This window comes from Drosophila elegans, unplaced genomic scaffold (genome assembly GCF_018152505.1).
Source record: "Drosophila elegans isolate 14027-0461.03 unplaced genomic scaffold, ASM1815250v1 contig_814, whole genome shotgun sequence".
NCBI classification, from domain to species: domain Eukaryota; kingdom Metazoa; phylum Arthropoda; class Insecta; order Diptera; family Drosophilidae; genus Drosophila; species Drosophila elegans.
Genome location: NW_024546167.1, coordinates 18,368 through 34,274, shown reverse-complemented (window position 1 = coordinate 34,274; position 15,907 = coordinate 18,368). Strand labels below are relative to the sequence as shown.

General features: G+C 34.2%; 1 protein-coding gene and 1 pseudogene across 1 annotated transcript; one reads left to right on the top strand and one right to left on the bottom strand.

Annotated features, from left to right (window-relative positions):
- The first annotated feature begins 3,328 nt into the window (after window positions 1-3,328).
- LOC108134561 (venom allergen 5.01) lies at window positions 3,329-4,741 on the top strand. The gene is made up of 3 exons (XM_017254914.2): window positions 3,329-3,514; window positions 3,571-3,962; window positions 4,014-4,741. Exons 1-3 carry the CDS (start codon window positions 3,395-3,397, stop codon window positions 4,627-4,629), a joined length of 1,128 nt encoding a protein of 375 aa, XP_017110403.1. The 5' UTR covers window positions 3,329-3,394; the 3' UTR covers window positions 4,630-4,741.
- Window positions 4,742-15,073: 10,332 nt separating this feature from the next.
- LOC108134557 lies at window positions 15,074-15,900 on the bottom strand (annotated as a pseudogene).
- Window positions 15,901-15,907: the final 7 nt, after the last annotated feature.

The following is a 15,907-nucleotide window of genomic DNA, read 5'->3' as shown; positions in this document are numbered from 1 at the left end:
ATGATTTACTTGCGTATATGTTTAAAAACATTGAAGCTATGACTATTTGCAGCTTAATTATTTGATTGTTCTTTTATATATTTTTATTATTTGTATGGGAGCTATATGATATAGTCGTCCGATTTTGATGAAATTTAAACCATAATTCTGAAATATTTAACCATTGCTATATGTCGAAGAACTAAAAAAAAAATTAAAAACAGCAAAGTTATAATTTTTTTCAATTATTTTTCCGATTGTTCCTATGGGAGCTATATGCTATAGTCGTCCGATTTTGATGAAATTTTAACCATAATTCTGAAATATTTAAACATTGCTATATGTCGAAGAACTAAACAAAAAATTAAAAAACAGCAAAGTTATAATTTTTTTTAAATTATTTTTCCGATTGTTCCTATGGGAGCTATATGCTATAGTCGTCCGATTTTGATGAAATTTAAACCATAATTCTGAATTATTTAACCATTGCTATATGTCGAAGAACTAAACAAAAAATTAAAAAACAGCAAAGTTATAATTTTTTTTCAATTATTTTTCCGATTGTTCCTATGGGAGCTATATGCTATAGTCGTCCGATCCGGCTCGTTCCGACTTATATACTACCTGCAATAGAAAGACAACTTTTGGGAAAGTTTCATGCAGATAGCTTTAAAACTGAGAGACTAGTTTGCATATAAACGGACGGACAGACGGACAGACGGACGGACAGACGGACGGACAGACGGACATGGCTAGATCGACTCTACTAGTGATGCTGATCAAGAATATATATACTTTATAGGGTCGGAAACGTCTCCTTCACTGCGTTGCAAACTTCTGACTGAAATTATAATACCCTCTGCAAGGGTATAAAAACATAAATGGTTTGCAATGTAACTCAATAAATAGTAAATAAAATATTTAGGTATTAAAATATATTAAAAGTTTTATGTATTGTTGAAATTATAAATAATAGTTTCTGGAAATTCGGAAGAAATTAACAAGATCGATTTTAAACTTGTTCAATGAATAATTAAAAATTTCAATATGTATTTAATTATGCAGCTACATACATACTCTATATTTTGACAAGTTAAAGTCATATCGAAATGTGAATAAACAACTTTTTTAATTATTCAGCCACGCGCAATATGATTCGCTGAAAATCCTGTCAGTGCATCCTGAACAAGGACACTTGAAATCCTGAAGTGGGCTGAAGAGGAAGCTGTCAGCCTGGCGACTTAATATTAAAACGAAAAAGAAATAATGGCGGCAGAGTGAAGTTTCAATGGTGCTGGAAATTGGGATTGTCGTTGGCATATACGGCCTACCGTTCAATCAGGCAATTAACATTAATTATGATATATGCTCGACGACTCATTTTCCTTTGGCTACCCATGCAGTATACTTCAACGCATTTGGTTCGCATTAAAAGCATTTTGGCGGCAACGGTTCCCAAAATTCAATTTCGGTTTCCTTTCTTCTACGGTTTTCATTACTTTTTGCCTGCGACAATTTTCGTTGCTGATTTCCCCAAAGGCAAATGGCGGGGGGCATTGTAATTAATGCGGATTCCAGCGAAGGGGGTGTGGGAATATGCGAGTCATCATCCATCAAATATGTGAATATGGCAATCGATATGACAATTTGGTGCTTCCATTTGCAGCAACTAATTGGAAGGTAAAATCTCCGGAGAGACGGAAATATGTTGGTATGGCTTCTATTTGTATGGTAAATATTATGTTTTAATTGCCGCCATTGAAAATTTGGATGCAATATGCAAAACGGTGAAACTAAACACCATTGCAAAAATATCAAATGCTATTAATTTGGCATAAATTGTAATAAGTTTACAATTTGGGTAGGGTATTTGTATACAGCAAAATCTTGATGGGAAATGTTCATATATAGGTCAAATTAAATGGATTTTTTTTTATGAAATAAATAAAAAACGTTCTAACTGCACTTATTTTTAAATCAATTTTATTTTCAGTCAAAAACTAACTTACTTTTTTTTCAAATTTTCGATTCTATGGAATCTGCTTCTTTTATTTTTTTGACATGGCCAAAAATTCCATCTCTGATAACCATTTCATTTGGATGGGACCCGGTAAGCCCGGTAACTCAGTTTTTGCCTTTCCAAAGAAATGTGGCGTGGAAAAAGTATGAAACGACTTCTACACAATTTCAGACTCGGTTTTTATTTTTGGTCCCTCTATGTGTGTCACTACGCGTATTCGGATCGTTGCCTTTCAAAGTCAATTAGTTTAATTAATTTGACGTCATGGTGCCATCTCTTTGTTACCAACCAAAAAAAACTTTACGGAACTGCAAAAAAAAAACTGTGACCAAGCTACCAAAGGGAAATCCCTAGCTACTCCTTTTTTTTAGGAAGATTGTAATAATTTCAATAAAACTCTCTCTGTGATTTTTCAATTCCGTTTACATACAGAGTGATTTTAATTGATATTTGGGGAGAGCTTTATACTGAGGCCCATGGGCAGTTTTTAAACAGTTTTCCTGGTTCACTGTTCGTCAATTTTACTTAAAACCCAGCTTCTACCTTAGTACTTTATTCCATCTCCTTCACTCCAAAAACCGATAAGTGGATTACTCTTAGTTGAGTAGCGTATAGAACTGCAGAAATGAAAGACAAGGCGCGGTAAATACTCAAACAAAAATGGGAAAAACTGAATGGACTTTAGAATCAGTCTCTGTTTTCTGTTAGCCTTTGTTAAGCGGAAAATGTGGTGCGGCTAATGCGTGTATTATTGGATTTATTATTTCACGGCAACTAAGCAGAGTAGTCTTCCACAGTACGGTTTAATATAGAACGCTGTGCTAAAAGTTCACGAGACTATTAAGTACAGTATGAAAGAAGAGTTGCAGACAAGAGTTTGCCTTTTTAATTTCCTCGTTAAAAGGCTAAATGATATAATCAGACAGCCACTTAAGTCACTTCCTGAATCAATTGGTTTTTTATTTTGCTTTCCGAGTTTATTCTTTGTTCGCTATGCAAATGTTCAACTTCAGTTCAACAAAACATAATTGATAAAAGACAACTTGGAATTATCCGACATTTTGAAATTTATTTGGAATTATGAGCTCCACGGAAATTCGCAATTAATTGTTGTTTAGCAATATATATAAGCTTTCAAGATTTTTTCAAGATAATTAAAAAAAACATAAATAAATAACATTGAAAATTACAAAAAAAATGTTCGTTTATTTTTTACTGTTTTGTATTTTTTTTCTAAGTTTAATTATCTTTTTTTAATAAGTAGAAACGTTTTAAATTAGTTACAGGTTATGAGTTAATTACTAATTAACCCATTTCATTTTCTTATACTACCGCTTTGCTATTCATATTTAAAAAACCTGCATCCGGAGCAGAGACAGCTCTACATTTTGTACCATGATAAAGTGGAATCGGCTGTTATCCATTATATTGTTGATTCATCAAGCCAAGTCCTCGAATAAATGGTGCAGAAAAAATCTCTGCAATGGCCAACACGTGCTTTGCACGGACAATGGGGTAAGTACCTTATTAAAGATCAGAGAAGTAAAAGATCTGTTCAACTTTTCTTCCAGAAAATTCAATCAACGTGTCCTAGAGATGCCACAGCCATGGTGAAAATGAGCCAGGATATGAAAAACTTAATCGTTGACCAGCACAATGAGTATCGTAATAAGTTTGCTGGGGGTTTGGATGGTCATCCGAAGGCAGCGAGAATGACCACTATGGAATGGGATTCGCAACTGGCCAAAGTAGCCGATGCTCTAGTGCGCCGATGTCAGCCCATCAGAGACGAGTGCGGCAAGACCCTGAAATATCATCAAGGCGAAGCCAGTTACTCCCTGGAAAAGTACTACTGTATGACGACGAAAAAGAATGCTCTCAAAAAACAACTCAACTACTGGTTTGATCCTAACAGTACGGACCACACGAAAAGATTGTTTTTCTCTCTAAAGGAACAGGACCAGTAAGCTTAGTTTAAATATTGATGCTAACATTAATTACCGATTTCCTTCAGGGAGTTTTCGAAGAACTACTTTCAGGTACTCAGGGATCGATCAAATCGTGTGGGCTGTGCCATAATAGAATATATTCATCCAAGTTTAGTCCACCAGTTGCTCAAGTGCGTTTATAACTGTGGCGTGAGTCTCTGCGAGGACAATCATAATCCTGTCTACGAACAAACCGATTCCGAACCAACTTCAGAATGTAGAAAAGGCGCAAATCAAAGGTATAAAAACCTTTGCCACAAAGATGAACTTGTAAAAAGCTGCGATGGCGGAAACCTCTTTGTCCTAAATGGACACGAAGAAGAAGATGTACTTAAGTTTACTAAGTATCCACTTCCGCATTATTCCAACGATCCCTCGTTGCCTGAAATACCAGACAACCCCCTCATAGAAGTTAAATCCAAAGAAGATACAGGTTCAAGTCGGAGGAATGACCATAACATCCCAACTAAGGCTTCGACATATAATACTCAAGAGGCAACTACGGTCATAGATCTGTCATACACAGTCGATTTTGATTTCCCTGATATACCTGACAACCCTATATTAGAAGTGAGGTCCGCTCCGCATAAAGCAAAACGAAAGCCAATAATAGAAAAAAATAACAAAAATATACCAAAGTGAACTTACCATGAGATACAGAGACCCAAACAACCCAATATATATTTTCTTGAAAACAAATTTTGAAGTTATTCTAAGCATTGAAAGCAGAAATAAAAGTCATTCAAAAATAAAATATTAATTTAATTTTTTTGGAACTACAATTACAACTACAAGAATAAATCTAAGAATAAGTAATATAAAGTTAAAACAAGAAATGAAGCAAACTTCGGCAAGCCGAAGTTTATATACCCTTGCAGCTAATACAAAATTTAAATATTCTTTACAACATCTAAAATTCGATTTTGACAAGAATGGAAGCACACTTCTGCAAGCCGAAGCTAATGCAAGAAATAAATATTCTTGAAAACATTAAAATTATTTTTTACTTGCGTTTATGTTCAAATACATTGAAGCTATGCTGATTTGCAGCTTAACTATTGTTATTACGCATATAATTTTATTAAAATCGGAAAACGAAGTGCAATAGAAACTATCGAATAATTAAGCTGAAAGTCATCATAGCTTCAATGTTTTTAAACATATACGCAAGTTAATCATAATTTTAATGTTATAGTCGGCCGATTTTAATAAAATTAAAACATTAATTCCAAAATATTAAACCATTACTATTTGTCGAAGAATTAGAAAAGATGTGAAAGGTAAAGTAAGTGAAAGGTTACATAATCTGGAAAAAGAAGAAAAAACCCCAAAACCGAAAACAAACCATATTCTTATTTAGCTTGTAAACATAGGCCGAAATGAAATTTTGGAGAAGGACAGAAAGACCAAAAGATCAGACAAAAATATGAAATTATACGAAATAAAGGCTCTCATATATGAGAGTGGTTTCTGGTAAGTGGGATCCTGTAGGCACCGTTTGTGGCAGCTGGGGAAATCAAGCAGCCAGGACTCTCAGGCAGGCCTCATTTCGCCACTTCAACTACAACTGCAAATGAAATGAAACCGACCACAGACAAATAACAAAACATGAGAACAAGTTGTGCTCTTATCCTTTTTCTGTGCTTAGCTCTTTTCCCACGAAAAGAGTTGCTTTTGGCAGTCGACTAAAGTCCGGAAAAATATCTAACGAGAAGTTTGCAAAAGGAGCAAAATCGAATTTGCAGCGTATTAATTCCAGTTCGATTGGGTGAAAATTGAAAAGCAAATTCAATCAATTTTACGAAATATAAATACCTTTCTATTAAGGGTTTGCCTAGAAATGGTTGCAGTTTTTATTTCTTGTGAGTCTATGGAAAAGAAGTTAATAATGCTGGTTTGAGTTAAAGCCTGAATAAGTTTTGTTGAATAAAGCTTTCTAGTTTCAAAATCGACAGAAACTATAATTTTATGCAGAAAAAAAATTAATTTTGCTTTCCAAATCTATTTTATCGTACATATGTTAATTTGCTGTATGGCGAAATTTAATCTATTTAAAACGGCCTGAAACAAATTAAGAAAATAAAAAAAGTGATAGTTTATTATATTAAATGCAAGACATTTATTTCTTTCTTTGTTTCTATATAACTATACATACTTTAGCGTAATGTAAAATATTTTGTTATAATAGTATTTAATTAAGTGTAAGTAATGAAGTGCATTAAAATACAAGCAAATTAAAATTTTTTAAAATGCGCGATTAACAATTTTTAAAGCTTAAAATTTATAGATTTGATTTATATAAAAATCTACTCAATTTATAGTAAGAAAAATTCGAATTTAAATTGTTAATTAAGGCCAAATATTGCCATGCATTGAAAGACAGCATAACCCAACCGTCTAAGACGTCAAAACATGCTCCCAGTCTAACTATTGATTTGACCACCAAGAAGTGGGGTGGTTCTTGCCCCTAACCTTTCCTTTCTACTCCCCCCTCAAATGCTGTCGCAATGTATTAAATGGCCAACGTAGCTAACGGCGTGGGCTGCATATGGGCATAGCTCTAACCGCAATTTATGTCGACTTCACTTCCGGTCTGTGGGAAATAACTCTTGTTAGGCTGCCAGGAGCCAGAAGTCCTGCCCCGTTGTGCACTGTGTGTGTGTGTGGTATTTCTTGTCATCATTTTCAGGCAGCTGCAAATTAACTTGCATAATTTAAGCGTCACTCGGAAAATGTGACTCCTTAGTTCATCGGCGCATTTAAAGCCCGACGAAGACTATTATGGCCTTTTTGGCCTTGGCTCTTAAATTATGGGCACACTGGGCGCATAAATCAACACAAGGCTCACTTAATAAGAAATTTCCATAATTGAAAATGGTTAATGAGTAGGTAAGGATCTGTAATATTCAGTTCAGGCAGTTTACAGCTTTACATTTTAATTTGGGATAAGAAAAATGTCTCATTAGGTAACCTCCAACTTAGTATTAATAGCCAGATGTACGTCTTTAAATTAAAGCATATTTCAAGTTATTTCCATGCACTAGGCATTACTCCTCATTATGCGAAGTCACTATAAAGATGACAACATTGGTCTCTTTGTCCTTGCTTGTGGCGCCACAAAAATGTCAAGTTTCGACACTCCCATAAATTCTATGGCGCGTGCGGTTTTCGGGTTTTCTCTAGTTTCTGGAAGCAGTAAATCTGCGAATTTTTAAGCACTATCCGAAAATCGGCAAGCCACTGCAAAAGCCAATGACTGGCAACTTGGCAACACTGGGAATTGAGAGCAGAGGCAACGGGAAAAAAATTGAAGAAATGGAAATAATGCATAAAATGTGATTGCGAATGCGAATGCTGGCGGCTTGTTGCCGGCATTGAAAATTTATGAGTGACACAAATGGCCTTCCTGCTGCATTGCAGTCGCTTGGAAAAGGAAGAAGAAGCTGGCTTAATGACAAGACAAATTATGAAATTTTAAGATGTTTAACTTTTTCTTGGCAAGCTTTCAGATAAAAAATGAGTTTATAAATAAAGTCAGATATGGAGGGTAGTAGGTATTAATAATTTATGTTGTTTATTTTATGGTTTTTTATATTATAGAAAATAAGTCTAAAAGCATGTACAATTTTTGTGTTTAAATAACAACAAAAATTATAGTTTCCTGTTTTATACGTTATACTTTTATTTAATAGACAAGGTATGCTTGGGAAGCTTGGGGTTTGACTTAAAGTTCCTTACGTTTCAAACCGTAAAATTTAATACATTTTAAGGTGTGCAGCTTAAAAATAAACTCCCCTGTCGACCAGTGCTGTCGAAATTGAGAAAATTCTAGTCTTTTATAAAGAACGCAAACTTTAAAGGCAATGCGATCTCTCGGATATCCGCAAACAAAGCCGCCTGTCGTTCGTAGAACTTGTTTCTGAGTCAAATCATGGAACAATAATAAAAAACATAAAAACCAACAAAGCAAAAATCAAAAAAGAAAACGGCAAGAAGCGACCAAGTTAAAGACAAAAGCTTTTGCCACATATTGTCTCCTGGCGAACCGCAAAACTGAAATGGAGATGTAGCAACTGGGACAGTTCGAGTCCTCGACTCACATGCTATATGGCCATGTCAGCAGAAACATTAACAACAATACGAAACATCTCGACCTACCGAAATTGATGTGACAAAGTGTGCCAACCAGACCCATTCATTCGGTTACACCCAGTGTTTGGTACCTCAAATCCTCAGCTTCTGGCCACATTGACGACTATTGTTGTTAACAAGGAGAATATTGTGCCTGACAGGAGTCGACAACGTGCGGCCAGGATTGATGTGGGTGATGGCTACGGATATTTCTATTTACCACTCGGAACAATAAATCCAATCTTGAAAAGAAGAACCCATCAACCAAAAAGAATCGAAAGTTGGACAACAACTGAATTATAGCCAAAGTTCGAAAAGGTGGCCCAATTGATTTGGACCGTATCGTGTCCTTTTAAAGCACTTGGCATTCTGTTTGTTTAAATAACACAGCAATTGTCTTTACAATTACATCGACAAGATGTTTTGGTTAAAATTTGAATTAATTTTATTAGAGTAGAGAACAAATGTTTGTCTTAAATATTTTATATAAATAATTGAATAGTCTTACTCTATCCCATTTAGGCAACTGACCTATTCTGTTCAAACTCAACGAAATTTTTTAGCGTTGGTTATCGTAACTATAACACAACGCTTTTTCATCACACATTGCACTCCTAAAGTAGTGAACCCCGACCATTATGGTAACGTTAGTTCCTTTGCTTTAGTTTAATTTATAATGTTACCGATTTTTGTTTTAATTTTCAAAGTAGTCTTATCCATTTGCCATCGACCATAAATCAATACCCTTAAACATCTCTTTTTTTCACTGTCAAGACCTGTGAAGTCAACTTGTATTCCGTTTTTAACCACTAATCACTCACAACTTGACTAGTAAAAAGTTATTTGAAACTAATTTATAAACCTCTAATTGCATTGGCAATGAAAACCAATTAATCAATCAGTATGCATACAACAGAAACAAACCTATTTGGCACTTTGATTAATTGCTTACACTAGGAATTCTGTATAAAAGTGCATTCTAAGAGTGGACAAAGCTGTCGCAAAGTTAAATCAATCTTCGTTCCAAAAAGTTTTCTTACTTTTTCTTTTGTTTTTGACACTGACTTGGTCGTGTGTTTTGGCCAAAAGCAAAAGGTTGACCATAATTGTCAGTAGCAGGTTGGGCCTGAGATTGGGCAAAAAAAGTTGAAAAGGGTTGATTTAAGACGTGATTTGGCTTTGTAAGAGAAAGATGTAAAAAGAATATTGTACTTATGTTAATAATGTCAAAGAAAAATGTTCTAACTTTATTTCTAGTTAAATATCTGAATAACACAATCACAAAAAAAATTATAAATAGATTTCGTATATTTTAGTATTAAATAAATATGTTATTGTTATTTTTTTATCCTCAATACTAAATGATATAAATTTTAAACAAGACTAAATTTCTTTTCAGTTGACTGTAAACATAACTTTCTTTTGTTACTTTCTAAATGCTCGATTTTTGAATTAAATTTCTCCTGCATCCTTGAACCCTAAAGATTAATTTTCTTTATGAGTTTCCTTGACACTCATTTGGGTTCGTGCTTTAATATGCCATCTAGCAGAAAAACAAGGTGGCTGAATAAATGTTCCATTGTTGCCGACTTTCGATGTTTTTGTTGTCGTCTGGCAACGACACTTGAGACTGACATATAAAACATGTCTAGCTCGAAGTGCGTGAGTTCCTGTTTCTGCCTGCAAATTGCTTGCACTGGAATCAGCCGAGCAGACAAGTCCGCCCATCCACGAAGCCACCTAAACCACCCGATTTTCTGTCCATGCCGATGGCCAAGCTCTCTCATTGTCACAGGCAATTTGATGCCCGATATTTTTACCATTTAGTTCAATCAATTTGTCACAATTTCCGGCAGTGTTCGTAAAAAGAGAATGCTGAAAAAGACCCCAAAGCGAGAACCTATTGAAATCTAATGGGACACACAGCTCAGTAACATTAGGAAAAGATGATGATGGTGGTGGGTGGCTGGCCTCGCAGGTCATTGATCAGATCTACGCGACAAACATAACAATGTGAACTGGACCCAAACCAAATTGGCACGTACTCTGAAAATTTGTAACTTGTTGAAATAATATCCTTCCTGTTAGCCCCAGCACGCCACGATGTGACTGTGAAATTCAGGATGTTAGATGTCAATCATTTAAAATATAGGTTTTAGAGTGTTTTCCCATTTAAAATTAAATTATTAATGGTAAAACTTAATAAGGGACAATTGGTTGCTTACATATATAAATAAACATTACAATGCCCTGCAAAGATGATTTTACAAGTCATCAGAGTTATCTGAGTTTTTGGATAATAGTGTAAAACTGTATTTTATTTAGTATTCTGTTTTATTTATTTATTTTAATGTATATAACGTAATAAATAAAAGCTCTAAGTTATAGATCTATATAGACGTTCTACTTGTTCATATAGTATTCTAGATTTTTCATTTATTTATAGCAATGGTAATCTTGAATGTAATGAATATACTTTATAGGAGGTTAATATTACACTGTACTTCTTTCTAACTCCATGCATCTCTTTTCGCCAAGTCCTTTGGTTTATTATACCATTTTTTTCAAGGCGGAAAACTGCACAGCGTTGCATACCTGCAGCCGCAGCCATGAGTTGGGAACATCCCATAACATGGCAACTCACATATTTCGGCACCTTCTCCTGCACCCCAAATTTTCAAATTTTCCCGTCTGCTGCAGCAGTTTCTATTAAAAATCAAGTGCGCTACAGCACATCTTTGCCGTGTCCCCTGTGCGGAAATTACATAGTAAATTTTACCACAAAGTCCAAGCTAGGCCAGGCCAAAAGTGGTACAACTAAAACGGAGCAAAGCAATTTAATTAAAAACCATGAGGCAGGCAACAACGAAAACATAGTTACGGTTTTGTTCGGAGTTTTGGGGTTCCACATGGGACACCAATGTTAATTAGGTAACAATCTAAGCCATAAAGGTCAACAAAGGGGACAAGGGGAAATCAAAAGTGTAACGAATTTCTTGACTAGTTTGGTTTAAGGACAAAAGGGGACGAGTTTTCAATTTTATCCAGAATAAAGAGTGCAACCAATTTTTGTAAGCATAAACAAAAAACAACTGTAACTCAATCAGATTAATTTTAAATATGTCTATTTAGATTTGTAAAAGCCAAAATCAGTTGTTAAAATTAAATCAGTTGTTAAATTAACCTTGCTTCAATATATTTCTCTCACTAAAAAAAGTAAAAAGTTAGATAAATAAGCCTATTTGTAGATAACACCCACTAACGCCAACGTAAAATCTCGATTTTCACGTGCTAAACCGCCACTTTTTTTATTGAGCACTTAAAACCTTGGTAAATTAAATCCGTGTCTGGTGACAGCTTTGGAAATGGTTAAGTAAAGTGTTTTGTCGGTCGCCCATAGCATGTTGACCATCGTTGTGGGTTATGCGGCTCTCCTGGCATAAAAAATATATGACAGGGAATTAAGGCAAAGGCATTCGTCACGCAATATTTACAAATGCTTACATCTTTCACTTGCCAATTGAATTTTCTGCTTCATGTTTTTGACCTATTACGAATGTTTTACGTTTAAGTTCACTTTCACTGTGGCTCCACTTTGTTCACGTATCCAATTACTAATGGAAGGCAACCAGGAGGTCAATTTTATGTTGCATTTATGATAAACAATTTGAGATGTAAACTATTTTCTTCAAAATTTCTTGGATTACACTTATTTCAACCAATGAAATTATTATAAATCACAGTTTTTTTTAATGCCTATAAAGCTAGATAACCCAAAAGCAAAATAAAAAATAAATGGACACAAATGGATACAAGTTACAAACGAAATTTTTCACTTCACTTTCATAAACATTTTCAAGCAAATAGTTAACTTTACAACTTTTTTATGGGCCACAGAAAGAACCAACAAGCAAAAATAAACACAAAAAAAATGAAAATCAAATTCAAGCGTTAAACAAAATTTGGGAAAATACAAATAAAGGAAAGGCAACATGCCGTTTGTGCGTTGTTAAACTTTTTATGACTTCCCTTTGGATTTCACTCAGCTTTTTTTCGACTTAGTAGAATATAAATAATTCTGTCTCGACAACTTTATTGTTATAGGGGCATTATCATTTGTACCATTAGGGCCATTATGACTTAGACAATCCCAAGCCATTAGATGTTTGAAATTTCTTGGTCCAATTAGAAATGGGCAATTAAAAATTTGCAGCCACATGTTAAAAATGTCGCGACAAGGACACACCTGAGCTGTCAGTTTCGTTCCTTTTACTTAACGACAATTTTGCCCTGCCGTTTCTTTTGACGTTTACTTGAAATATGTCTAAGGGCAATTCTAAAAGGAAAGGGCTTATTGAATAAAAACTAACAATTAATAATTTATTTTTAAAACTATTAGATTCACAAATTCTTATTTCCTCACGCTCTTTGTAATTTATTATAAACAGTTTAGGTTTCGAACAAACTTTTATTTATTTCAATTTATTTATATTTCATGGAAAAACAGGGTATACATCAGTGACGCAACTAAAAGCTCCAAACCTTTTATTAAAAGTCAATTGTAAACTAAATAAATGGTAAAACTTCGGAATTACAATTAACCTACATTTAAATACATTAAATATTAAAAATTCATAAAAGGTTTGCTTACACTTTCCATTTGTGCAAAATAATGGCAATATTGACCATAGACTACATTATGCTTTGAAACAAAGATATTGCTTCTTTGTCTGGATTCTGATTGGCGTGCGACGTTTATAAATAAAAACCACACCAATTCGAGTGTGTGGCACGAAAACAAAATGCATTGATGATAGATGGTATTTAAGATTCATTACGAAGAATACTAATATGGCTAAAGCAAGTTTCAAATACCAAGAATATCTGCTTTAAGAAGGTACAAGGCGAACTCAGCTGCAGCCTACAGGGTTGAGTATAGACATAAGTAAAAGTAGTTCTCAAGTGGCGCACACTTCCGCTCAATGCGACAAAATGTAAAAAGGACACCAGGAGCTTCTGCATCGAGCATAAGACGAATCTTCAGGCAAAACAAAAAAGTTGCAAGTCAGAGACAAAGTGGGCCACAGGTCCAATAAAAAACCAAAGGATGCGAAAACATCAACACCAAGGCGCCTCGAACGAATGCAAGAGGAAAAACGAGGCAGATACAGACAGAAACCGAAACCGATGTGCATTTTCCTCACTCTTTGGAAACTGAGAGGCATGAAACGCACTATACTCGTATGTGATCCGGTCCTTCGGCCTTCTGTCTGTGTGTTAGCTGCAGGATGCCAGAAATTCGAGACAACACTCAAAAGAGGAAATTAAAATAAATCCAGACAAGAAAGTTATCTAACTTTGGGAAGCAAAGGTCTACATACCCTTGCAGTTTCAGGCAAAACATTTTATTCTAAGAAACCCTTGGGTTATGAAACAAGCTATGAAGGTATGTAAGAGTACGCAAGCTTAACTTTAAATTCCAGAAGTGCCTTTGACTTTTTTCGAAAGTCGGCGTAGTTTTAAAGTGTATACTGTAAGAATAAAAAAAAAATATATTTTTTTTATTTTGTTTATGTACATACATATATTTAAGAAAATTTCATATCGTTCAGCTACAAATTTTCGAAGTTACACCCAAATTTTAAAGGGGTTCAGAGTGCTTGCATGTACAAGTTCAAACTTTAAACGCGTTTTAAACCGATTAATCTCAAATTTTAAAACGAGCTTTTTAAATATATTTTTTTGCTATTTACCGAAAATTTTTTTCCGACAAATATTTTTTTTGATAAGCAATTTATGACCAAAATTTTTGGTCAAAAAATACATTTTTCAAATTATCATATAATTACATTTAATAGTTTTCTCAGACAATTTTTTTTTTTTAAATTCGTTTTTTTTCGGGATTTTAACTGTAACATATATATCCCCTTAAGTAATGTGATTTTGGCATGATAGATACGTATGACACCCACTGTATTCTAGAATTACGAACAGTGATCCAATAATACCAATTTCGAGCTAGTTGTAATCATAACATTGTCATCCTTTTCTCTTTTGCCCATTCAGCATAGGCATTCATGCATTTCTATCCCGATCACACTTCAGAAGGAATATGAAGAAGCGTGATCGCGGCATTCGTTAACTTGCTTGCTTGTTGAATTAAATAAAATAAGGTGATCACGGTTACCCGAGTGTGTTTAGTCTGCTACTTTGAGTACAGAGATTATATTCCAATTAGGCTTTACTAATTTATGACTTAAATTATGTTTATTTTAAATGCCTGAAGTTTAACTTTAAAATATACCTTGTTGAAAAAAAAACTTAAGCTCAGAATCATTTATATTTTTCTGTGCATTTTTTATTGAATTTAAATGATTTTGTTTAAACTAATTGATTAATTAGAATCTGTTAATCTGTCAGGATCCACTGTGATTTTCAGTGCTTATGTATTACAGCAAGGACATAACTTGGTCGTCAGCAGCTTGTGCGTTTGCAAGTTTGCTGTTTCTCCACAGAAGAAGACACTTCAAGCCGGCGAATGTCATCCTCAGACAGATACACACACCCACAGATACAAACGCACACAGATACACACGCGCTGAAATACAGACGAACACTCTGGTGTGCATGTTTTAAGAGGAAACAGCATCTCCTGCCAGTCGATCCTTGAGTTCTCATATAAATCTATAGCAGCTTAAGAACTGAAAAATACATATACATATATGGAAGCACAGATACACATATATGGACATATCTTAAGCACTAGTGCACATTAAAACAGCCAAAGCAACTTAAGGGCATTTTAAAGCAAAATATCTGAACTATATGTCTGACTTTTTATTGAAAACAACAAACAAAAGCTTTGAAAACTAAAATTTAAGTCATGTCATTATTTGGTAAAACAAAGTCTTGCAGTTATAAGAAGAATATTAAAATCAATATTATTTCCGGCTTATTTCAGTAAATTGTATAATATACGTCCACAGTAGCACGGTGAATGTCGTAGGCAAACCATTTTGTTTGATAAAGATAGTCACCTTGAGGAAATGGAAGAACTTCGGTTACCTGTTTATTTAAGAAATCAATAGGAAGTTTATCCACAATAACATCATGCTGCAAACAATTCAAACAAAGATAATATATGTACGTTAAGATTTTTAAATGGGTATAGTAACAAGCCAGTAAAATTTTTTGAACTTGGAGGAATTGTAAAAAAATATCATATACAACCATTCTTTTACACAAAATCTTGTATAATGTTTCAAACTTACATTAGCGGGACAGGTATGATTCATGTTAGAATAGCTTTTAAAGAGGCTGTGAAGGTAACCGGCAATTAGATTGGGGATTTTTCATAAATCTGCAGGCATCTACTGTTACGTTATACATGAACGGCTTGTATCCATTGAATCGCTTTAAGACTGCAAAGTTAACCTGAAACGAAATAAGTTTAGTGAAGGTGAATAATATTAATAGAATTAATAGTATTTGTCTATATACACACTTTGATTTTTGTAACGGGTTTTTTGAGCAAATTCACTTTTAAGGAAAGGTATTTATAAGTACGGTTAACTGATTTAAGAAAGCAATATTCAAAGTTTGAGAACTCAGGGTCCAAACCAGTGCACTTAATGTTGGTAAACTCCACTTTGGATGAGATCTAAAACATCGTATAAGTAAGCTTTACATATTTTTGGGTTGTTCAAGAGATGCTATTACTTGATTAATTGAAAATAGGAGAACAATAAGTTCAACAAAGCGAATCTTTAAGCCCATTTTCGACCACGCC